At 31.3% G+C, this 27,593-nt stretch overlaps 1 protein-coding gene across 1 annotated transcript in view; it reads left to right on the forward strand.

Moving 5' to 3' along the window:
• Positions 1-1,427: 1,427 nt before the first annotated feature.
• The window catches only part of CNGA3_2 (Cyclic nucleotide-gated cation channel alpha-3), a 56,477-nt gene continuing 30,311 nt past the window's right edge, over positions 1,428-27,593 (forward strand). Inside the window, exon 1 of the mRNA XM_051215560.1 lies at positions 1,428-3,379. Within this exon, the coding sequence (XP_051066093.1) occupies positions 1,842-3,379 (1,538 nt within the window). The 5' untranslated portion in view covers positions 1,428-1,841. The remainder of the gene's footprint in view (positions 3,380-27,593) is intronic.

Below are 27,593 nucleotides of genomic sequence, written 5' to 3' on the forward strand. Positions count from 1 at the left end.
AAACAGACAATCGAAGGAAAAAAGTGAAATCACGCACAGTGGAGAAGGCGTGTGAGCCAATTCGATTTAAACAAGCGTTAATCAATATTTATAGTTACACAAAAATAAGTTACAGACATGTGATGATTGAGATGAGAAATGCACACAAATACGCTTACATAAAAACAGTCAAGATTGATAAGTGAATAATTAACAAGGTCGAAATATGACTCAAGAAGGATGGATAAATTGGCCTATCCAGAAGCTAGAATAATCTATGTATGCTTAACATAGCAACTGATACTACAATGTTCACTTATAACGTCTTCAATTAACCTGACATTCAATTTCTGTCAAACGCTTCGTTCAAATTTTAATGAAAGATCATATAGATGCTCACTTATTGATATTATAAAAATAAACTCGAACACTTTAGTGAATTGTATTTTTTCCACAACTTGTCAAACCTATATCTTTCTTAATCTAAAATCTCAGTTGTAAAACTAAGTTTTTGTCGAAATACCGAATCGTTTAATCTAATGTATTAAGCGATAAGCTTTCACTTGAATTATGAAGGTCATTTCTGCAAGCAGTGAAATTAAACTGATCCATTTATAAAAACTATTACTAGATCAAATTAGAATTAATGAAAAGTCTACTGTATCACAAATGTACCAGATAACAGTGATGACATTACGTGCCTGTCATATTGTATTACGAAGATATATGGAAATTTGTTTTCCAATAGCGTCCAAGAATGTAGTTGGTTTGTTTTTATAAGTGAATCAATTCCTTGAACTGATGCCTCGATTCTATATGTAGTTCAACGTTGATTTTCTAGTTTCGCATAAACATAACTTGTGGATCTTAAGACACATGGGTGATTCTCTTCGTAAAGCTTGCAAATTGAGCTGAGTTTCTGCTCAATAATCAGTTAAATATATTAGCTAATAGTAACTGACGCCGAACATTAGCGATGATAATTGATGTTAAAATGTTGAAAAGTATAAGTGTACAGATTCATTGTCAACATATGGTTCAGTGTATCTCAATTTGTTCAGCTGAATAAATCAAAACTAATGCTAAACGGTTTAAAAAATAGATAAATTGATACCAGCAGCCCCGCTTGGCACTCATAAGTTGGATGTCCATTCATCTCAGTTTTGGTGTTGACATTGATACTTAAACCTATTACTTTTCTCTTCAAGTTCCAAATGCTTATGCACTGAGATACTGAGTTCAAATAGCCACTGACTTGTGAAAACATGTAAAATGTTTATATATTTAATAGTAAGTCTTGCATTATCCAGTTGCTTGTATTCAGGAGGGAATTGTGATCAATCTTTGTTAGCAGTTATCAAATACAACAAAACACATATTCCAGATTCCACTGTTAGTCATATCGAGGCAATATAGATAGGATCCTTATATTCTAGGATATCAAAAAACGGGGCAACTCAATCTCTTTCTAATAGTCAATGATAGACTTACACCTATAATCTATAAAACGTTTATGTACTTTGTTGATAAGCAAAAAAGACTATATCTTGAAGTTAGTTAGCTTTTCGGTAGTTAAACCGTCATTCTAAAATATCAGGCGAACATTAAATTCATAAGTGAAATTAACCTGTACTACTGATTAAACTCCCATTTACAAATTAGAACATTACGTTCTACACACGTGATTAACATAATTAGAGGTTATATGAATTAACCAATAGAAAGAAAATTAGTGGGAACCAATCATGTGTCATTGTTTTCATATCATTAAACTTGGTTGATTGTAATACATTTTCTCAAGCTCAGTATGCAAAGTACAGGACAGTTTAAATGTATATATATATAGCTGGAGAATTTTGCAAATGTCCGATACTAACGATACACCTACAACAGTTAAATCATCGATACACTCCACTTCAAATGATGATGAGAATAAATGTCTATCAAGCGATAGTAAACCATATAATGATCCTATAAGTAATTCTACTTGTAATGAAGATGTTCCATGCTGTTTAAAAGAAGAAGGATATCAAATGTTTCGGAACAGTTCACAAAAAGGTGTACATTTTTCAAAGTCCCCTCGAAAATCTGTAGACTCTCCAACCAAAACAACAAATGCAAACTCTAAAAATTGTAATTTATCTCCGGAGATAATAAATTCCCCAGTGAAAGAAGAACATACTACAAGTTCAAACTCTTCAATAAATGGAGCAGGTAAAAACTGGAAAAATGTTCGTCATACAATGAAATTTGTTCTGTCAAACAAATCTAAAAGCAAATCGGAACATGATGATTCTAGTCGTGATTCTTTTCTATATCGCTTTTCAACACAAAGACGTGGAACATATACACGAGAACATGAAAATCTCAATGAAACACCATTATTAACTTATCAAACATCTTTTAAAAATAAAAATGATACCAAACCACAAAATGATGATTATTCACAAAGTGGTACATTATATGAATCATGGTTTAATCAACAACAACAACCAGAGATTGATGATAAACAACATGAAATTGAACATTTAATTAAATCATCCTTATCACAATGTTCCATTGTAGATAACTTAATCAATAAACCAGAAATTGAACCAATTGATACTGGTCAAAATGATTCATTTTCATCTCCTGAAAATCGAAATCCTGATCATCATAAAATAGAAATCGATATTGAAAAATCAATAAATTGGAAAAAACACATCTTATTATCTTTTAAAATACCAATGAATTTTTTTATATTTCATTCAAATAGTTCCGGTTATTTAATATGGTTAACATTTGTATCCATAGCATTATTATATAATTTATGGGCACCAATAGCACGTCAAGCATTTACTGAATTACAAATAACTTATCAATTATTATGGTTTACTTTAGATACATTTGCTGATTTAACTTATTTAATTGATATATTTGTACAATGTAATACAAGTTATTTAAAATGTGGATTAAAAGTACGTGATCATCAAAAATTAGCTAAATGTTATATGAAATCTTATAAATTTCTATTAGATTTATTATCATTATTTCCATTAGATTTAATACAATTTAAAATTGGGATACAACCAATGTTACGTTTTCCAAGATTTTTTAAATGGTATCGTTGTCATGAATGGAAAATACGTGTGGAAAATAGAACTATATTTCCTAATTTATGGAGAGTATTAAATTTAATTCATATATTATTCTTAGGTTGTCATTGGTTTGCTTCATTTTATTATTTATTATCAAAATATGAAGGATTTAAAAATCCATGGGGTTATCAACCATATAATAATGATAATAATAATAATAATGAAAATGATACAATATCACGTATATATTTAAAATCATTTTATTGGGCTACATTAACATTAACAACAATTGGAGATCTTAGTGCACCAACAAGTAGTATAGAGTAAGTTGAATAATAACAATAATAATTTTTTTTTCTTTTTTTTACTTGGATATAATATAGATCTCAAATCAATAGACAGATACATTTGTTAATAAATCAATATTTCAAGGACTTAACTTTCTTAATTGTTTAAGTACTTTATTCATAACTCTTAGTGTTAATATCCTTAGGATTGGTGAAAATAATTATAGATTGATTTCAACACTGTTTAGTCTGTTAAAACAATAAAGAAAAATATCGAAACTTCTGTATTGATTTTTATTGATTAGTTAATGAGTTTATAGATTTTTAATATTCATAATTGATTTGTAGTTGGATTAATTAAATGACTATAATAGATTACTTTGTTAATTTATGGTGAAATTTACCTAAAACTCAAGTTTTTTTTTAAAAAAAATAAGCTTTTCACGAGACTATAATTTATGGACGGACCAATCACGTAGGCGATAACAGGACTCGGATTTTGACACGAAATTCACTCATTCATTTGAATCAATAGAGTTTTGGCATTATAACTGATGCCAGTTCACGATGAAAACCCTAAATCTAATGTCTAACCTTAATTATAAACTATAAATTATGATTATAATTCCTCATATAGGTTCATAACCCTCATTTAGGCCTAGTTACTAGGTGGACACTCTCAAGATCACTCTGACGTCATTCAAAGGTCGTCTATAAGTTATAGTCGCACCAAATTTTTAATTTTAAATCATAAGTTACATGGTTTTACCTTCGAAATGTTTATCAATCAAAAATCTATATTCAATCTGAATCATTTTCCATTTACAATTAAAAACATGTACACCTGATATCCATTTGTGGCAAAAAAAGTTTGATTCCAGTGCTTTTTCAGTAAATTGATGGAGTTTGACTGACAATCTGAGTTTACTAAATATTTTCCTTATACAGTGATTTATTTATCCTTCACAAGATAGAGAGGGAGTGAGAGAAGAAATAGAAATCGTTTGAAGTATAGTTTTTATGACATTATCTTTCGTGAAAAAGTTCGTAGCTGTTATCAAATACAAAGATGTTCAGTATATTTGAATTTATTTACAACATTTTAGAGAAAGACATTCTCTTTACTCAGCTTTCCATAATACCTTTAAATTGGAAATATATATATTTCAATGGTGATCTAAGCTCAATCGGTTCATGATCCCAATCAAAAACTTAATAATCTTCACAATCCCATACTGATAATTATCACTAGTGACTAGCTTCGTGAGGGAATTCACGAAGTTCTAGTGAGAAACCGTGACCAGTGAAGCTATTCCGTGTAAGTAGAGACAGTTACCTATCTCAGTACAATGGAACATGGTTTCACAATTTCATGGATTGGTTGAGGTTAGACATTAACACCGCTGGATACCGGCTCAGTGGTCTAGAGATGAACAGTTCAGCCTACTATTGTAATTTCATTCTTTTCTCCACAATCATATTCGATTTAGTAGAGTTATCTACAAATAATTTGTTATTAAACAGTGTTTTTTTTATTTTATAAGTTGAGGTTATCCTACTTTAGTATTGCTATTTGTGCCTTTGTTTTACTTTTACAACAAACTGTTTAATTATAACTCAATCTATTAGTCTTTTATAGTACATGTTTAAATACATTGATGAAGTAATATCTTATTCAGTTTGATTCTTTGATTAATTCATTTATTATTTCTGGAAATAATATCAAATTTGTAATAATAACAACAACTGACATATGACTCCTTGATTGCTCATTCTCCTAATTATACTTTAAAACATACGTATTAACTAACTCATTAATTATCGCGAGGCGAGATTGTGGATGCGCATTGCTGAAGAGTCCTACAATGGGACGAAACGGACGTCCAATACTTCCAGGTTTTCCATAGTGATTTAGCTTCAATTGACTCATGATCTCAACTATTAGAATTACGATATTATCTACAAAAACCCCTTCTGATACTCAATAAAATAATCAATTTTGTCAATGAATAAAAATAAAAATAATTCAATGAAGAAAAGCTTCTTTTCAATGAAAACATTTGCTTAAGCTATACATCAATATTTATAGTGATCTAGAAAGTATATGAGTCTATGAAAGGATAGAAAACGATTATATCATAAATGGATTCAAAACTCTATATAACTATAAATACAAATATACAGTTTAAGTAAATAATTTTATTGAAAAGAACATTATCTTCAATGAATTCTCTTTATTTTTCTGTGTATAATCCTGTTCAATCTTCATGTAAAGTAACATTATTATTACTATTATTATTATTATTAGTAGTAGTAGTAGTATACTGATACAGTTTATTGAATGAATTATTGACATAAATCATTGTTTCATTTAAGATTATCATCTTATTATAATAATTTATCTTTAGTTATTTATTATATAATTTTTAGAAAAAAACAAACACCGAATGTAAGACAATGACCTCCATTGCTTCGAATCTTTCAATCTCTCTCGCCTTTCTCTCTCTCTCTCTGTCTGTATATATAGTTACTGTATGCACAATTAATTTAAATTTATATTTGTAATTGAATTGCTCCAGTGATTAACTCAATGGTGAAAAGCAAAACCGTTCACTATCGAACGATCACATAAATAAACATCAAATATATAATGGAAGTAATGATAATAATAATAATAACAGTGATATGTGAATTGAAGGCCACTTTTGTTAAGAGATTTTTATTAGTAGTATAAGGAATTTAATTAACTTAATATAATCCAATATTTTTTTCAGTTGGATCTTTTCAACAATTTCACATATCTTATTATTTATTAAATAAATAAATAAAAGTTTTAGACTGATGTAGATTTTTATTTATTTATATGAGTATCAACTAAATGGATTATTACGATAAACTAAGATTTATGAGCCACACTTAAAAACAATGTTGTTTTAAACAAGTAAGATAATCAAGGGAGATAAAAAATTACTAATGACAATGGTGGATGTGTAGCTCAATTTCGAGGATTAGTTGAAGTTAGACATTGACATGTTTGGATGCCGACTGGCCCAGTGGTCTAGTGGTTAAGCGTACGCATGCGAGACTGATAGATCCTGGTTTCAAATTTCACGAGGCGGAATCGTGAATGCGCACTGTTGAGAAGTCCCATAATAGGACGAAACGGTCGTTCAGTGTTTCTACTTTTTCACGGTGGTCTAGCTTCAATTGACTCATGATCTCAAACATTAAAATTACGACAGATTTGTAGATGTTTTTTAAGGAGTCAGATAAACAACGATGGTAAAGGACTCATTAGTTTCAAATAGTACTAAATTTGATATCAATAAGTAATGAAGTAATAATCTTTGGAAAATATCCATAAGCTTTATTCAAACTAGAAATAGATATGAAACGATAATTTCATTTAGAATATGTAACAGCTGTTAAGTCACTGAAAACCAGACCATATTGAACGTCTGTTTGGTTCTGTTCACGTTTGTATCTAAGGAATTTGTATTAAAACTCCGCATAAAGAAATATGACACTCTTTAGTTGCTAATCTGGATAAACATTTTCATTTTCAAAATTTCTTTATTTTGGAATGATCAATATTGGATAAACAATTAATATAGTGTTTAGATAATTATGGATATCTACAGAACATTGCTTACATTTTTATTGGAAGGTTTTCAATCAATATGCTATAATCACATTTGATTTACATTATTTTCAAAGTAGTTTTTTTTAAATCATTGTAACGTAACTGACGTTCAATGCTGTTAAACAATAAACAACTAAGTACATGTTATAAAAACTTGATATACGAATAAGTCCATATTCCAAAAGCAAACCGCCAGACGCTCAAATATTTTTAATAGACTGAGGTTTCCTGAGATGAATAGTGTATTCGTCACTCGATCCTTATCTTTTGTAGACAAGAACATTAGCATAAATAAAAGTGGCCAATTTTTGAAAAAAATTTATGGACAACTGTAAGGTTAATAATCAAGTCAATGAGATGAAATCAAAATAATTAAAATAAATATACAGATAATGACAGAACAAGTTGTTACTCATATGTTAGAGTCAATTGAAATAGTTCACTTCTATAATAAATTTGTACTTACGATATCAACTGGAAAAAAACAATGATACCTTTGAACCTAAATCTCTCAGATCAGATGATAAAACCATCAAGATCAATTTCCTTAGCTAGAAAACTCTTTACATTATATCTAGTAATAAATGTGACGGTTATAATTTTCTGAGTATTATATATATACTTACTTACGCCTGTTACTCCTAATGGAGCATAGGCCGCCGACCAGCATTCTCCAACCCACTCTCTCCTGAGCCTTCTTTTCTAGTTCCATTCAATTCTTGTTCATTTTTCTCATATCTATCTCCATTTCCCGATGTATAACATTGTCAAATTCATTAATGCATGCCTTATTTTGATCTTTGTAAAATATCACAATAATCATGGACTTATAACTGTAGAACCTGATGATGAAGTTATTGTGATCAATTATTCGCTCAAATATTCTTCATTTTTGCATATTCTATGGAAATTTCTAAACTTCTGAATAAAAGCCTTTGTGATTAAACTTATTTACAGTATTTTAGATTCATTGTGACTATGAATGTTAACTAGTACGTATTCTATCTCATAACTTCGTATAGGTCCCATCGAAACAAATGGAAATATATTTATAGTGAAATTTGAACAGTATATGAGTATAGGGTGATTAAAATAAGGTGATTTGTTTACTATTTCATATAGAATATTAAGAAACAAGGTTCGTTTACTTTACATCCGACTACTTATCGAATGTATTCCATATACAGAGTACGAAATGTTCAAGTAAAATAACCTGTCAAAATGAACATGTCATTTGAGAATAAATAATACATTTAAAGTGAAAGCCTTACTGAACTGAAACAATTATTCAAATTAACTGGTGCTTGTCATTGTTTATTAACGTTTTAAATAAAAGCAAGAACCTCAAATACAACACAAAGAACAACAAGCTAATCTCACTTGATGGAGAAGCTTTGGAAGAGGTGGAAAGTTTCACTTATCTGAGTAGCATCATCGATGAACAAGGAGGATCCGATGCAGACGTAAAGGCGAGGATTGGCAAAGCTAGGACAGTACTTCTACAGTTGAAGAACATATGGAACTCAAAACAGTTATCAACCAATATCAAAGTCAGAATCCTGATTAAGAACGTCAAGACAGTTTGTAATGTTACTTACTTACTTACGCCTGTTACTCCCAATGGAACATAGGCCTCCGACCTGCATTCTTCAGCCCACTGTGTCCTGCGTACTCCTTTCTAGTTTTATCCAATTGTTGTTCATTCTTTGAATGTCTGCCTCTATTTCTCAGCGTATTGCACTCTTTGGTCTTCCTCTTCTCCTTTGGTCGTGAGGATTTCAAGTGAGGAATTGGCTTGTAACGCAGTTTGGTGCTTTTCTCAATGTGTGTCCTATCCACTTCCAGAGCTTCTTCCTAATTTCTTTCTCCGCTGGGATCTGGTTTGTTCTCTCCCACAGTACGTTGTTGCTAATAGTGTCTGAACAACGGACCCGAAGTCTTTTGCGTAGACAACTGTTAATAAACACCTGTATTTTCTGGATGATGACTTTCGTAGTTCTCCAGGTTTTTGCCCCATACAGTAGAACTGTCTTGACATTTGTATTGAAAATTCTGACTTTGGTGTTGATTGACATTTGTTTTGAGTTCCAGATGTCCTTCAATTGTAAATATGTTGCTTTTGCTTTACCTATCCGCGCTTCCACATCTGCATCAGATCCACCATGTTCATCAATGATGGTCCCATATATATATATATATGCATATATACTTCATTCCTGATATTTCCCCCTCCCTCCTCCGTTTTATTATCAATAAATAGTTATTAAACTTAATAATTATTTGACCTTATTTATATTTGCAAGGACAATAGATTAGTTAAGAAAAAACGTATCATAAATTTATGAATAAATGATTATGTTTCATTCGAACAATAATAATAACAACAACAGCAACAACACCACCACCACCGACAACAACAACAAAAACAAAAACAAAAAAAGAGTAAAACTATTGGTTACATTTGTGATAATGAATACATTGTCAGATTCTTTAAATTAATAAATTACAAATGAACTTCTTGTATTGTTTTTATACTTTCAATTTAAGTATATTCTATCAAATTAAATAATTTATATTATAAATATACCGATAAATAATTGTTGTTTATTATGAAATAATTCTTATATTAGGGTCAAACTGGAAATTCATTAATAGATATTATACATTTTTCAAATATTTTTGTTGAATTTTTTTTTGGATCGAGATCATGAATCGATTGATGTTAGATCACTATTGAAAACTTGGAAGTTTGGGTTTAATGGTCTAGAGGTAAGAATTTCATTGGGAGGGGGTGGGATGAGTTGATGTGTAGTGATGAGGAGTTCAATAATAGGATGAAATAGTTGTCTAATGCATCCAGGTTTTTAATAGTGATCTAATATCAATCAATTCATAATCTTTAAAAACCTCATACTGATTTTTGTTGATTCCTGGAAATGTGTCAACATCGATTAGTAATATATATGAATTTATATGTAATCCATTTAGTTTTAGAAGCATAAATGATTTTTAAGCCTATTATTTAATTGTCTTTCATTTAAGTTTAAACTACTAACAGTGTTATTATCTGATTTTGAAACCACGTCAATTTATAAAAAGAAAATAGACTCACTTGGGCCAAGTTCCCAAAAATACTTTCCGTACCAACCAGTACATAGTATAATAATAAGTGTTTGGATTATTTCATTGTCGATATTTTCTAAACTGAACTTTGATCAATGCTTGTTGGCAAGTGTGTATTCTTGAAAGAAACGAATTTATGTGGATTCAATTCAATCAAAATGAACTTTCGTCAATAGATAATTAACATAATTCTTTTCTGAACATCAACGAAATGTTAGTTTAAAACATTATGATCATTTTACCGGTTAAATAATTTCTCACTATACAGATTTATCAGCTGAATTGGATAAACTGTATGATGTTTTAAGCCACAGGTACTAGGTATGAGTACCACCGTGAACATCAATTCTGAAACATAAATGCATCTAACTAAAGATTATAAATAACATTTATGTTTTACTTATACCCCGAATATTCTATTATCTTATTTATGCACAGTTTTCAAGTATCTTGTAAACCTAGTGACTACACAAATCATTATTTGATCAAAAATGTATTAGAAATTAATTGATCAATAGGGTATTGCTATGTATTTTTTTGATTCTATAGTTATCCTTCAGTACTAAATTTATATGAATGGATAAATCTGACAACTTAATAATAGACAGTTTGGCAAGAACTGCACATGACATTACATATATAGCATAATTGATTAGCTATATGCTGTTAGTATTACACTTTTCTAGATATTAAGAATTTTTTTAACAATTAATTACATTCATTCAAGATGCTGTCACATTATTTTACAGTATGTATCATACAAAAGATTATTATTATTGATAAAACAAGAATGTAGATTTCAAGTAATATTTAGCAGTTGAAAATCTTACATAAGAGATTATTTCGAGAAAAAACGATGTCTTTTTTATTTAAGGGTTGAGTTCATGAGTCAATTGAGGCTAGACTATCATAGAAAAACCGGAATAACTGGACAGTTATTTCGTCCTATTGTGGGGCTCCTCAACAGTGCGCACATATGATACAGTCCCGCGAGATTCGGACCCATGAGTCTCGCGTGCGAACTGTCAAACTCTAGACTACTGAGCTGGCCGGCATACAACGGTGTTAACGTCTAACTTAAACCAATCAACGAAATTTTAAAATTATTTATATTATAGAAAAAATGTGTTCGAGTCTACTACAAGACAAGGGATACTTTTTAGGACAACATGATTACATATTGGTTGATTTACTGAGTTAAAATTTTATCGAAACAAAATGTCTTTAACCTTGACATTTTTAAATGAAGTAGACATAAAACGGTAATGACATTGATATGTATACAACAATTAAAATGGATTGATAAAATCATTAATATTCGAATCGTAAACGAAGATTCTCTCGAAAATCAATCGGAAAAATATACAAAATTTATTAAAAAATATCTTGAATTCCTATCGATTGAATTTTGAATAATATGAAGAAAACATGCAGTTTGGAACCATTAATGGAAAGACAAACGTTTACAACAACAAAAACGAAGCCCATCATAATGGAAACATGATTACTTACTTACTTACTTACGTATATGACTCCCAATTGAGCGTACGCCGCCAACCAGTATTCTCCAACCCATTCCGTCTTAGGACTTCCTTTCTAGTTCTATCCAATTGTTGTTCATTCTTCTCATGTCCATCTCCATTTCTCGGATTAATCTGTCCTTTGGTCTTCCACTTCTTCTCCTTTGGACTTCAGGATTCCAAGTGACGGCTTGCCTTGTGACGCAGTTTGGTGCTTTCCTCAATGTGTGTCAGATCCACTTCCAGCACTTCTCCCTGATTTCTTTCTCCTCTGGAATCGTGTCTTTTCCACAGTAGGTTGTTGTTGGTACGGTCTGGCCAACGGATCTGAAGTATTTTGTGTAGACAACCGTTAATAAACACTTGTACATTCTGGATAATGGCTTTCGTAGTTCTCCAAGTTTTCACCCCATACTGTAGAACTGTCTTAACATTCGTATTTAAACTTCTGACTATAATGTTCATTGACAGTTGTTTTGAGTTCCAAAGATTCTTAAATTGTAGATATGCTTCTCTTGTTTTGCCAATCCGCGCCTTCACATCAGATCCACCGTTTTCATTAATGATACTGCCCAGATATGTAGAAGTTTTTACATCTTCCAAATCTTCTCCGTCAAGTGTGTGTGTCGTAGGGTCTTTCCTCTCCATTTGTGTATGTTGAGTTCTACTTCTGCTGAGGCTGCTGCTACACTGGTCGTCTTCTCCTGCATTTGTTTTTACGTGTACGATAGAATTGCCAGATCATCTGCATAGTTTAGATCTTCCAGCTACACCCATAAACATGACGGAAGTTTTAAAAATGAATAATGTTAAACTTAGATAATATTAAATACATGGATATTGTTGTAAATACCCGAAATATTGTTACTTGGCAAATTAAACTGATATAGAGATTATCCGATTAACTTTAACATACTTCAAGAAGAAGTTATTGTCTTTATACTCCTTTTGTTATCATACAAAACATAACTATGTGACTAATGAAACTCAGCTATGTAAAAAAGTAGTCATCAATGCTAGTAACTGGCGCTAGAACAATATCATGGTGTATAAAACAATAAACCACATCATTTTGTTTTAAATCTATATATATTGCTTTAGTATAAACTCTTTTTTGTTTTACATAACAAGTAATAGTACTACATCAACGATGAAATCACTGTAAAATATACTAAACAATGAATGTTGGTGGTCTAACACTTCTAAAGTCTGTAATAGAAATATTTTATCAGATGATGGATTGTAAAACCTAAAAGTGGGACATTTAACTGAATATAATATTGGTCATAATATTCATAAGAATTATTGAGAGTTTCCAGAAAAGTATCTTTAGTGAGTATCTGTCTAATTGTAATCATTATTTCTTCTAAGAATTATGTTGTGATAGCTGTTACACAATGTGAAAATTCACACTCAGAGGCCACATACGATTCATTTGTAGTTTTTTATTTACTTATGGAGACCAAATACAACCACCTCATTGATTCTGTAAATGCTGACCTTGTAGTACGTTAGCTAAAACCACTTCCCGAGGTGTCATAGGCCAAATAAAGATGGTTGGATATGTTTGTGCTAATTAGGTACAGTAGGAACTAAACAAGTTAGCCAGTGAATATTTTGTATGGAAATAATTTAAATATGAACTGATACTGATTCAAGTTATGTAGGAATAGACATATTACATTTTATAGTATGGTTACATGTACAACTTTAAAAGGTTTCAAAGAATAGCTTCATAGTAATTATTTCAGTTAGTCCGGATCTTATTAATAGCCAAGTAGTTTACAAAGAACATGTGAATTTATTAAACTTGCATGAATAACTATAAATTAAGTATTGTCAACATGACATCAATATTTTACTTAGGTAATCGGAAGTAGGATATGTAACTAATCATTTCATCATCAACACAGCAGTATATGTATGTGAATGCTTTAAGGGTTAAAAATGTCTTTATTTTAATGTAAGCCAAATGTAACTTTCAAAATCTATCTAAAAGAAATTATTTTCTAGCAATTTGTTTATAGTTATTCGCAAGTTTTCGTTCCAGAAAAACTGAGCAAACTGATGTTTCCAATCATACATATGATGTAAATGCACAAATTTGTGTGAAGTATTGTGTTATTTAATTGAAATTATAAATCAGTCAGTGTCAGACCACCACTGAAAGCCTGAAAGCACTGAACGGCTGTTTCGTCCTAATATAGAAATCCTCAGTAATTCATACCCGCAATGACACACACAGAACTCGAACCCGAGACCTTTGGTCACGCGCGAACTCAACCTTGATGACCCTGAGCCGACCATTAACGGTGTTGATGTCTAACTTCAACCAATCTACGATAATGGCCAGACACCTTTCATTGTCTTCGGTGGGCAAATGCTTGACACTCGTCACTAGTGAGCACATGATGTTTGGTTTAAGCTATATATTAACACCCTTGTATCGAGATTAAGCGTTCGTGTGAAAGTCTGAAGGTGCTGGGCTGACGTCCCTTATCAGGCATTGTAAATGTACACTGCTGAGGAGTCCCAAGCTAGGACGATAGGACCGTCCAGTGCTTCTAGGTTTTCAATAGTGATCCAGGATTGATCCGTTAATAAGTTAAATTCCACCATCTCCGCAACCACATACTGAAAACTTTGTCGACTTCGACGGAATCGAGGATTAGTCACTACATGAATCCCCAAAAACTACTCATCATAAATCATTGGTAAATATACTATAGTCAACCAAACCAAACCATTGCATTGTTTAAGAACAAGTATACATCTATCAAGGAATTTATTGTCAAAGGATGCAAACAAGCTCTACAGTTAGGTTGTCGAGACTTCATAAGGTTTATAACAACATAAAACTAGACAGTATGTTTTTTTATTTTATAATGAAACGTCAATCAGAAACCAAAAAGATTTTAACATCTACCAGGAGCAATCAAAGTAGTGCCCACTGTTTAATTTGTTAAATAAATATTCATTGATCAAAGAAGAATAAAGACAAGTCAGCCCCAAAATACCATTTTGACGACTTCATTTACTTAAGCTGTACAATCTAATTTATGGTTAATTTTATTTGCTATATTATGAGTCTGTGGTGAAATCAAATAATGTGGTCTCACGTAGAGAGCTCTTTTGAAACGCATCTTCGAGCTTTAGGCTGCCTGATTTTACAGGTTATTACAGAAGTTAGTGTAAAGCTCGGTTTTGAATCATGCAGTTAATTTTGGTCACCCAATCCTATCATAGTCCTTCTTCATAATCATACACACAGTCATAAGAAATGCAAACAAAAAATTTATGTACAGCAGTGGTAATTACTATCTAACATTTCAAGCCTAATCATTGTGTATGGAAACACTATGTTCAGTCCCTTATTTTTCCATTGTCTAAGCCTTCCTTTCTATTTTCCATAATCCATCATTTTCTTCAACTTCTTTCCAACTATATTCACAACTACTAGTTAGCCGTTATTACAACTTTAATTATTCTTTTCTTATTGATTAACAAGTGGAAAATGATCTTCATCTTACTACTTTTTTATTAACCGATTATTACATAACTATTCTTCAATATCTGATTTCCTTCAACAGTTTATGACGTAATAAATATTCAACACTATCTCACTATAGACTATTATTTTAGTGAATAAAGTTAACCATAAATATGATTATACAGATTAAGTGACTAAAATCGTTGAAAAGGAAATTTTCTTCGTTGAATTACCTTCTTTTTTCTTTAATAACACAATGAGCCTCTTCCAATAGTTATTTTTTTTAATTTCTTGATTACTTAATAGGAAACATTTGTTTTAACCATTGAAACAAGAATGTATTATCTTAGTCTATGTAAAGAGCAGTGTTTTTGGTCAGGGTAATACATTAAGAGTAACTAGTCATATTCTATCAAAAACAGTTATTCTATCAAATATGGAACTTTAACTATCTTATGGCATATCTACTTGGACATTGAACCTAAGAAAGTTTTAGGAATAAATAGTATTAATAAATTGTAATGATGAAATTGTATCCGTGAGTATATGTGACAATTGAGTTTATAAAGCGCATCTTGACTTTTATATTTAGATATAAACCGTTAATTACAATATATTGTCAGAATTAGGGTTTGTAGAAATTGTAGTAATTAAATGGTTGAATTCATGAGTCGGTTGCTTTAAGCTAGATCACATTGGAAAATCTGGAAACACTGGAAGGCTGTTTCGTCTAGCTTAAAAATCAATTTCCACAAACCCTCATCCTGCCAATAATTATCATGTGCTCACTAGCGACTGGCTTCAAGAGGTGTTTTCTGCAGTTCTAGTCAGTCGAGTCAAATCGTGTCTGTTGTGAGGTAGTTACCCACTGAATACAATGGTGGACGATCGCACAATATCGTGGATTGATTGAAATTAAACATTACCATGATCGGATTCTGACTCAATGGTCTAGTGTTTAGGCGTTCGCGCGTGAGATTGAAGGTCCTGGGTTTGGTTTCTGCGCGCGGAATCATAAATGCGCATTATTGAGTAGTCCCACATTAAGACGAAACGGCTATCCAGTGTTTTCAGGTTTTCCATGGTGGTATAGTTTCAATAAATTCATGATTTCAACCATTGAAATTATTACAGTATCTACAAAACCCCTTCCGATAATCATTCTAACACTCAACTATGAAAGAGAAGGAAACATCGAAATGAATAAATATAACTAACATTTCTTTTAAAAATTTGAATAAACAAATATTTGTATCAGAAGGAATTTTGTGGAGATTGTAGTGATTTCAAAACTTGAGATTATGGGTCAATTGAAGCTAGACCACCATGAAAAACCTGGATGGCAGCCCATTGGTCTAGTTGGTTAAGCGCCTGGCGCGAGACTGATAGGTCCTGGGTTCGAATCCCACGAGGCGGGGCCATGGATACGCACTGCCGAGGAGTCCCACAATAGGACGAAACGGCCGTCCAGTGCTTCCAGGTTTTTCATGGTGGTCTAACTTCAATTGACTCGTGATCTCAACTGTCGAAAATAAATACTTCATATACACTAACAATCAATCAAGTATGGTTTTTTTAAGACCAATGAAATTTTATCTCTTCAATTTCATTGGGACTAAGCTAATTGACAGCAATATTTAAATTGTATTACATTTCGTTTTAAATGATTTTTTAGAATTTATTTTACCGGTTTTTTGAATTTTATTTAGATATAAACCAACGTATCTATATGGATTTTCCACACTTCTGTTTTCGATATTTAGGGAATTTTCAACTGTCTACCTAAATACAGGAATCATCACTATGGTGACTGAATTTGTCCCAATTATAGCGTATCTCGTTTGTTTAACTACAATTAGATAATTGAGTAAAAGTTTAAAACTCGTCTTTAAACAATTGAATATTATCTTCGAACCATGATTTGTAATGTATGTTCTATGATATGGTCAGGTAGTATAATTCGTTAATTTTTGTGATGGACTATTAATTATGGTTTAATATGTTTGATTAAAAAAATGGTTTGATTTATTTTTTAGAGAGTTAGTTTTCTATGGGATGAGGTCGCTAACCTCATGACCATCCCTTATCCTTCATCTGAGCTTCGGACTAGTAGTAGCCCTAGAGGGACTACAGGCGGAATTGACCTATGAAACCAGTAAACGAATATCTATTTCAGTAGTTGAGATCATGAGTAAATTAAAGTTAGACCACCATGCAAAACCTGGAAGCACTGAACGGCCGTTCTATTTATTATATAAGTCAGCTTATTAATAGCTTAACTATATTCTGAACCAATTCTCCAGTAATACTTTGTCGAGCTTTTCATAATCCAATTTTTTGTTTCTTATGGCCAGTGCTTAACATTCGAATACAACTACATCCTGGTCCATATTAGTACTGAATAATTAATATATTTTGACTAGTTTAGCATATGCTTTGGACAACTTATTATGGTTTTAAATTCAGTCTGTAGGGATAAATAAAATATTTTAAGTCACTTTATTACATCATCATTTACTTACTTACTCACCTAAATTATTTAATTTATTACATAATTATTAAGTAGTGTGCTTTTGTTATGTTTAGTACAGGATACAAATGTGACAACGGGAAATAAACATTGAATATTTAATTACTGAAATGAAATAAATGAAATTTTATTTAGATTTTGATAATAGTTATATTTGTCAACAACGGTCGTTTCGTTCCAACGTGGGACTCTTCAATAGTGCGCATTCACCATCTCACACACAGGATTCGAATGCAGAACCTCCGGTCTCTCGTGAGAACTCTTAATCTCTAGACTACTGAAACGGCATCCAACGGCTACTCACTAGATCATCAAGATTAGTGAAGACAGACATCCATTTCAGACAATAGAAAATGGTCGCGCGATTTCGTGGATTGTTGGAAGTTAAACATTAACGCCATTGGATACAGGCTTAGTAGTCTAAAGGTTAGGCATTCGCGCGTGAGACCGAAGGTCCCATAATAGAGTCACACATGCGGGTTTGTTGATGCACACTACTGAGGAGTCCCATACAAGGACGAAACGGTGTCCACTGCTTCTAAGTTTTCAATGTTGGTCTAACATAGATCAATTCATGATTTCAATCAGAAGTTAGTTATCACAACAAGTGCAGTTAGAATTAATTTGTCGGATAAAGAAACTATGAACAAACGGTATTATTATTTGTTTATACTCTTTGTTATAATTTATATTTATTGACTGTGTATTATTTATTTATGTATTATACTGCAAAGTTCTACTGAAGTTTTTATTTTGTTTTTGTAGTGTTAAACGTACACACACTCATCATGTATTACCCTAGTAACAGTTCGAAGCTATTTTTTACATTAGTTCGCGTGATAGATAAATATATACATTTATAATTTCATTTTATATATTAAACATGACATTAATTTAAGTTGTCAGAACTATTTATTCTAAAGAGTTACTTCATTCTACCAACAACAACAAAAAAAAAGAAAAACAAACGCCAGATATTCAACAAATTCGACTTTATGTCAATATGATCTAAGATGTATCATAAAATTACAGTGATCATTTCATCGATTGAACATGACAAACTTTGATAGTTTCTTAATTAAATTTATTTTTAAAACTTCAAAGTAGATTAGAATTTGTTTGATTATTATAAGTCAGTGAAATCATTTTCAGTATATTGAATTTAGAAATTAAGGATGATAAAAGCTTTGACATTTTGAAACTTATATATAGAATATGAATATAGAAAATGAAAATTACATAGGAAAAATAAAATTTATCAGAAGGGGTTTTGTGGAGATTGTAGTAATTTTAACAGTTGAGATGATGAATCAATTGAAACTAGATCATCATGAAAAATCTGTAAGCACTGGAAGGCCGTTTCGTCCTATTGTAGGACTTAACAATAATGCGCATTCACGATCCTGCCTCGCAAGATTCTAACCAACGACCTATCGGTCCCGCAAGCGAACGCTTAACCACTAGACCACTAAGCCGGCCGGTATCCAGTGGTGTTAATGTCTAACTTCCAATAATCCACGAAATTGAGCCACTCATCCAACATTGTCTTTAGTGAGTTACTGTCTCACAACAGAAACGGCCGTCTAGTGCTTCCAGGTTTTCCATGGTGATCTAGCTTCAATTAACTCATGATCTCAACTATTAAAACTAAAATTAATTGTTCAGAAAAATGTTTTTTAAAGGGATTACTTCAATAAAGCACAGAGGCGCTAGTTTTGTTACTTTGCATAAATCATCTTTACAGACAAATAGTTCAGCATTAACCTAAAGAAACTAAAAACTTAGTTGATCACAATTTGGTGTTCAAAATGTTACATTTTCCAAGTTTAAATCAAAATTATGTGAGGTTTTAATCAAATTTATACGAATAAAAAGAACAATGGATACTTAAATATAGTTGAATTTCACATGTGTTTAACAAAACATTAGATTTATTTCGAGAACATGATCATATAGACCTAAATTATAGATAAATATGAGATTGTATTTCATTTATCATCCATTTATTGTTAAAACTACCATAATGAGTATTGAATAAAAGTTAATTAGTTGCTATATATATTCCAAGCTTAGTCATCAGCTATTCTATTCTACTGCCATAATCACTTATTGCATGAAATGATAATCTTGTGTTTAAATTTTACATTGGTGTAGTGGTCAGTATTTGATATAATCCCTAAACTTAGTAAACAGTCGGTCCGGATAACCGTTACGAGATAATGTTCTTAACGGTGTAAAAATCATAAGACGAGTACAAATTGTTGATCGCGTTGATTAATGCACGACGCACAGATCACCAAAATCAAAAACACGCAAAACAAGAATGATAGGCTAATGCTGAAAAGCAAGCGAACGAGGGAGCGTGCGAATTCAATGAATAGAAATAAAATATATATAGGGAAATAAATGAACCATCGAATCAATTATGCGACTAACATTAAAGCTAGCATAATAAATATGTGCGTAGGCGGTAAGCAATACTCAAACATACATATTCATACAAGCGCAACATTACCAAAGGTGCTATGGTATAGATAAGTTGTTATTGTACGAATGATTCTGTCCGTTAAATAAGTTAACAAAAGGACTTAACCAAATAAATGTTAACAAACTCGAATGTATATGAACTGCTATAGTGGTCAACAATTATGGAACTGCATACGCATTGATGAGGACCCCCACAATCTGACGAAACAGCTGTCAATGCCTCCGTGTTTTCCATGGTGATCTACCTTCAATTGACTCATAATCTCAACCATTGAAATAACTTTAATATCCACGAAAACCCTTCTGAACTAAATATTTATTACACAATAAAACTCACATCCTACACTTTATGTGTTTAGGATGTATCACTTATTTATGTATCCATGGTTAGGATTTTTGTTTTGGGACATATCTGAGTGTTTTATACACAGATTTTTTTCTTTAAAAGATAGATTTTGGAGAATATGAATGGCAGTTTCATAAACATTTCAATTTCTGCACCTGGATATTGTATCCTATTTAACTTAACAATTTTATTGTTATAACGGATTTTACTGATATTGTTACTACTATTGCTACATTATATTTTTATGTTATGTATACAATTTATTCATTAGATTCTTATGATTCTTACAGATGTATGTCTGTTAAGAATAAATTTTGGCGTCTACACCGACTAAGAGTACAAAGATACAATTAACTTTTCATAAATGTTAACTGTATTTAAATTACACGCTTTTAAAGCTTGAATGTTTTAAAAAATTAGCTATAAAACCTTCATAAAACAGCAGTAGAATCACACATAAAAAGATAGTTACAGATAATATTATGAAATCAAGTAACATTCGAGCGATGATTTCGAATGTTTTTATGTTGAATTATATTGAAACCAACTACATGTGATGGCTGAAAGTTATAAACCTAAGTCTAATCCATATGTTAATCAAATTTACTTACTTACTTACTTACTTACGCTTGTTACTCCTGTTACGCCCACTAACACACTCCATCCAACTTTGTCCCAAGCAATCCTTTCCACTTTCATTCTTTTCATATCTGCTTCTATTATCCGACGTAATGTGTTCTTTGGCCTTCCTCTTTTCCTCTTCCCTTCAAGATTCCAAGTTAGTGCTTCCTTCGTGATGCAGTTTGGTGTTTTCCTTAACGTATGTGCTATCCGTTTCCATCGCCTTTTCCGAATTTTCTCTTCACCTGGAAACTGGTTTGTTCTCTGTCACAGTAGGCTGTTGCTGATGGTATCCGGCCAATGGATGTTGGGTATCTTGTGTAGACAACCATTTATAAATACTTATACCTTCATGATGATGGTTGTAGTAGTTCTTCAAGTTTCAGCTCCGTACAGTAGAACTGTCTTGAAGTTCATATTGAGGATTGTGAATTTGATATTGGTTGACAGTTGTCTTGAGTTCAATATGTTCTGCGATTGTAGGAATGCGGCCCATGTTAATTAAGTGCCTTTGAAAACTCAATTAATGAGAGATGTTGTTGACTTTCATTGTAAACATATTTAACATATGTTAATAATACAGTTTTCAAAAAAAAATTGGAAAGTAACATATGGTTACAAAACTTGACATTCTTATAATCATTCAAAACGTACTTTCATTTATAATGCATAGAGATAAAATCAAATGTCAAATTATAGAGATAGTGTCAAAGAACAAAGTCCACATATAGATTTATACATTAGTTTTCAAGTGAGAAACTAATTTTTGTTTTCCAAAAACAATTAAAATATGTATATAAATGTATCTTCAACAAATCTACACTGTTTCTAAGGAAGGTTTGGTGATTAATTACGTCATAAAGAATAGTGATAACAGATTATTATCTTCTGTTTGAAACTAGTTTCCAACGTATATTGAAATATATAATCAACTATTTATTGTTTGTTCAGTTGAATACTTTTCCTTGGGTGTTGGATTTCTAATATTCATGACAAAGGTTATAGACTTAATCAACAATTGATATTGTAAAGAACATTGATTTACTGAAAATAAGATTAGAGTATTCAGCAATCACTATTTCACTTCTTTGGAAAATAAAAAATAATAATAAATGATAAGAGTTTAAGTGCTACCAAATACTGTTCAAATGTTACTTTCTTTAATCTTCAGTAAATGTGCACTGTCCAATTACTTTATCATAGGCATTATAACCCAGTTTATTTTTTGAGAGAATGTAACCATAGTAAATCGTTGACTCTTACAAACCAATTATGAATGTAAAGTTAAAAGTGCATCACTCACCATCCAACATATATGAAAATGTACATACCACCAATACCAGAATGAAGGGTAAATAAGAAAAGGCCTACCATATGATACTAATATGATAGTAAGAAAATAACTGATAGAATGCTATTTAATGATAGGATATTTCTTAAGTACAGTTCAGTGATTCACTTAAATTTAGATTGGTCCACACCTAACATAATCTTAATCACATTAAACCGAACGTTACAGTATATGAGTTCTGTAAATATTAGAATCCTTTAAAAGTGATTACGTAATACACAGCACGAATAACAGCCAATGGTTTGAATTCTTGTATCATACGATATACTTTTACTACATTCAGTAAAAGCGTAGTGGACACGACATTAGAGGACTTGGTAATAAAATCTATCAATCATAAAGTAAATGCTTAATTTGCAAAATGTCCACCAATTGTCTCAAAATGACTCAGACTTCATTGTTCTTGCATTTTCATACAAATTGCATTATGTTTCCATTCTTTACTGTTCTATCCTCTTGTCTCTCTGCTGTCAGACATTCTGTTCAAGACTAACATCATATACTACTTATGTTAATATAAGTAGCACACACCACAAAAGTCCTGCAATTCATTTCAGAGGTCGCTACAGTCATGTTGGCTAGGTTCGATTTTATCATATGAGAAAGAAATATATCCAGCCTACAAGTTCCAAATAAGACGATACCAGCATCTTAGTCTATACGGCTAAACACAATCTTGCTTAACGAATAGGTAGTTAGTAATAACAATATAATCTGAATATAATCACAGCTGACTATCTGTTATTATTAAAGGATCAGGAACTTCATTCATTATGGTTATTTTGACTAAACTCATATTGTTAGTTAGCTTGATTCAGCGACAAGACGGTCACAGAACTCACTTGATTTTAAGATAAAGCTTATTTTTCTGCGTAACATAAGCGACTATTATTCATTTCCGTACTAAATATATATAATGTATACGCATTTCAATCCCAGCACGCTATAGTACACAAAATATGCAATGATTTTACAACGTAAAACCATACTAGCCTTTTTACATAGGCCAGAAACTTTTAGTTAGACATTAGTTTTATCTTTAACTGAATAAAAGTATGTATTCAATGTAGGAAATTTCTTCTTTAACGATCTCATTTTCATTATTAGCTTTCCTATCATATTCATAGGGAATAATTAATGAGGTGAATATGCGAATGGCTAAAAATGTGATCGGTATGTCGGTGTTCAAAAGATTCCAGTCATAGACTACTAGCATTATATCCCATTAAAACCTTTTGAATTTGTTAAGTTCGGTACTTGATTAACGTAGAATACGGTTTACGACTGCGACACTTGAACATTGAACTTCACCGTCGCAAATCAGAGGACAGAAGAAAAGCTGGAGAAGTGTTTATTTGGTAAGAATCAAAGTGTACAGAAAATCACGGGTATTTATAGATATTTGTATTTGGTAAATCAACATTATATTTTGGCCAATCCGCCACTGACCAATAGTAGCATGCCACGTTGATGTTCTAGAAAGCTCCATCATGTTCTGATCGGCTGGAACTCTTTGGGCTTCTGGAGGCTCCTTTGTAGTCTTCGGAAACCGACTCAACAGAATTTTTAAGATCCTGTAAGATTCGTATGTGTTTTTAATACCGAAATTGTATCGTACCTTAAGTTTGGAAATATCTATTAAGGAAAAGTTTCTTATTTTCACTTCAATAACAATTCAATATGATGAATTCTATCATTATATTTGAATTATTGAAATTTCCCATGAATGATGTTAAGCTGAGGTTTTATTCGTTGTTAAATTTCAGTAGTATGTATAAAGAAGGGAATAAAAAGGAATTAGTATTTTGAATGTAAAGCTTTCATAAGATATTTCAATTTATGGTTTTCTGATGATTATTGGATGATTGAAACAATCATTAAAAAGTAGGAATTAGTAGACCGCTATTTGTTTTAGCTAGCAGTTTCTCAACAGGGTGTATCTACGATCAACTGGAGATCAAAAACAATGCATAGATATTAAAGGTCAAAAATTAAGATGACGAAAAGCATTGTTATTTATTAAAATAGCATACACTGTTTATTTGTTTTAGATATTAACAACAGAATTTAAAGAAATGTAATATTGTCAGGTAAACGATGCTGTGAGATCTAAATCACAACTAAAACTATGATGAATTTTGTTCAACAAGCACTCAGTAATTTTGATAATATGTTATTACAACATGACTGATTGAACTATTATTGATATTTATCAGTATAGGGGTTGTGGAGATTATTACGTTTTTGATTGAGATCATGAACCGATTGATGTTAGACCACCATTGAAAACCTGGAAGCACTGAATGGCCGTGTCGTCCTATTGTGGGACTCTTCAGCAGTGCGCATCCACGATCGCGCTCGCGGAATTTGAACCCAGAGCCTTCAGTCTCGTGCGCGAACGCTTAACCGACTGGATCACAACGCATTGTCAGTGTGAATTACTGTAACGTCATACGTTTTATTTTAACCTTACTTATTGAAGAAAAATACTTTTATGACGTTATTTCAAGATTTAACAAGCTAGTCACTGGAATTTAACAGTCATCTAGGAATTATTCATTTGAATACAATTTTTTAATAAATTTTATGATGAGGAAAATTATAGAAACTATTCTACAACCAATTTCGATTATGGTTAGTTTTTGATTAAGCCCTGTTATTCACGTACTTAAGAGAAATGTTATTTGAACCGTAACAATTCGCATATTTCTTTGTATTGTTATAATCACTAGAGCACATGACAGACTCTTTTTAAAATGTTGACTGCTTAAATATCACTCGATGATTCATCCTACTCCCCATGTATGTGTGTACTCAAATCTTATTATTAGCTTTTGGTTTTGCTTACTGCACTCTTATGCAATTTGACTATAAATTCACCTATGTATTTGCTCATATATACTTATTCGCCTCTTCGTTTCAAATACGCTCGATGTGTTTATATCTTTGTGGTCTGTGCTATCGGCTAATAAACTATAGTTGCCTTATTTCTTCAACTTCTAATTTCAAACACGGTTGAGATTTATATTATAACGGTTATCGAGATAATTGATTAATGAAACAAAGCCACTACAAACTCTATGTCTGCATAAGATATTGTATTTCATTAAATGATTTCGCTATTCGGTACATGTTTGCATTATTTATGATGTTACTCTTATGTTCTTACTTTGGTATTAATGATATTATGTTGTTATTCGTAATTACTTTCAGATCTATATGACAATATCAATTCGGTCATTATTAAGTTAGAACTTCAGATCACAATATTTATTCATTATGTGTAATTATAATTTTTGATAGATCGTTTGTGTGTGTGCATAGAGTAGATAAGTTATCAGCTCAACAGTACATTTGACTTGAAGTAGATATAAATTAAGCTACACAAAAGAAATATATTAACTGTCCTCTTAAATTTCTAAAGTCCTAATTTGTAGTATGGACATGACTAATTGTAACCATACTATATGGAAAAAAGAATGAAAAAATTGAGTTACAATAATCTAAGGAGCTGTAATAACGACATCATTTATTACTAAGAAATTCAAAAAACGTTTTGTTGAACTACAAAGGGTCATACATAATATTATGATGTGCGTTACTGAAGTCGACAGATATAAGTAGTATGTATCACCAATCAAAAGTGAAATGCCTAGCATTAGAAGATTAGAAAAATCGAAAAGAAGAGAATGAGAACAGAGAATGATTGGTGTGGAAACGAAGGAACAGTCAAGTCTAAGACAATTGATGGGTAATTTGCAAATGAATTATTTACTGTATAGTTCTCAGATTTTACTAAACGATTCTGTAATTATGCATTTGGTTGTTCCCACTTGTATTCTTGCTTACTCTAATTCGACCTAGATATTTGGTTTCAAGTAATGTTGAAACAGAAAAAAAATTGAGCCAGATTAAGCTTTCTCGAGCTGTGAATAGACAAATAAAGATTAAGCAACAGATAGAAGTGTACAACCCAATACAAAAACCTCGTATTATTAAATTTATTCTTAATCTGTTATTTATTTTTCTCTTATAATTACCTATCTAGTGTTCGTGATCATGAGAATTCAGTGTCGAATTTATGGTATGCTCAATATGTTTTCGTTTTTATCAATGTCTTATCACTTTACACTATAGTTGTTGCATGAATGAATGCTGTATTTTTCTTCATTATAATTTACTGTATTAAAGCATGTTTGTTACGAACATTCTATGGAATATTTTAGTTTCTGAAATAACACTTTTACTCAAAGAAAACCGACAATCAAATATTTAAGATAAAAGGAATCTATTTCATTTATTTTTACAGAAAAATTAATAAATAATTACATTTCAATGGTTGAGTTCATGACTCAATTGAAGCTACGCCATCATGGAAAACCTGGAATCATTGGATAGCTGTTTCGTTCTATTGTGGGATCCAGGATCTCACCTCGCGAGATTCGAACCCTGGACTTATCGGTCTCGCGCACGAACGCCTAACCACTAGACCACTGAGCCGGCATCTAGTGGTGTTTGAGCCTAACTTCAAATTCAACGTCCAGTGCTTCCAGGTTTTCCATGGTGGTCCAGCTTCAATTGACTCATGATCTCAATTATTTAAATCACTATAATATCCACAAAAACCCCTTATGATGTTAAATAATTACATATCATTATTAAGGGGGGAAATTAACAATTGGACAAGTTTTGTATGTACTAATTACATCATACTAAACATATATTTACTGTTAAATAGTTCTAACAACTCACTCAAAATATTACATAACATCTATTCATTATGAAATCAAGATACAATTAAAATTTAGAACTATATATCAAGAATTATAGACTTCATGTTTTAGATATATGTTAATGATTCTGGAGATATTTACCAATGTTCTTATAAATAAATATTAGTCTACATTCACTTAGTACTGTTTACTTAAATTTTTCCGTTGATGTTTAGGGCTGCAATTGATCAGTCTCTTATTGGTATATGTGCATACTGTACATATTGCCTAAATATTGCCTTAACTCACCAGTATTATAATCAAAGATGCACAAGTATGTGGCTATAAAGACTCAGTAGCTAAGTAGATAATGCGATGAGATCATGAACGAACAGTACTGGGTTCGAATCCTAGAGTGAACATCAAA

The sequence above is a fragment of the Schistosoma haematobium genome, chromosome 4 (assembly GCF_000699445.3).
Source record: "Schistosoma haematobium chromosome 4, whole genome shotgun sequence".
NCBI lineage: Eukaryota > Metazoa > Platyhelminthes > Trematoda > Strigeidida > Schistosomatidae > Schistosoma > Schistosoma haematobium.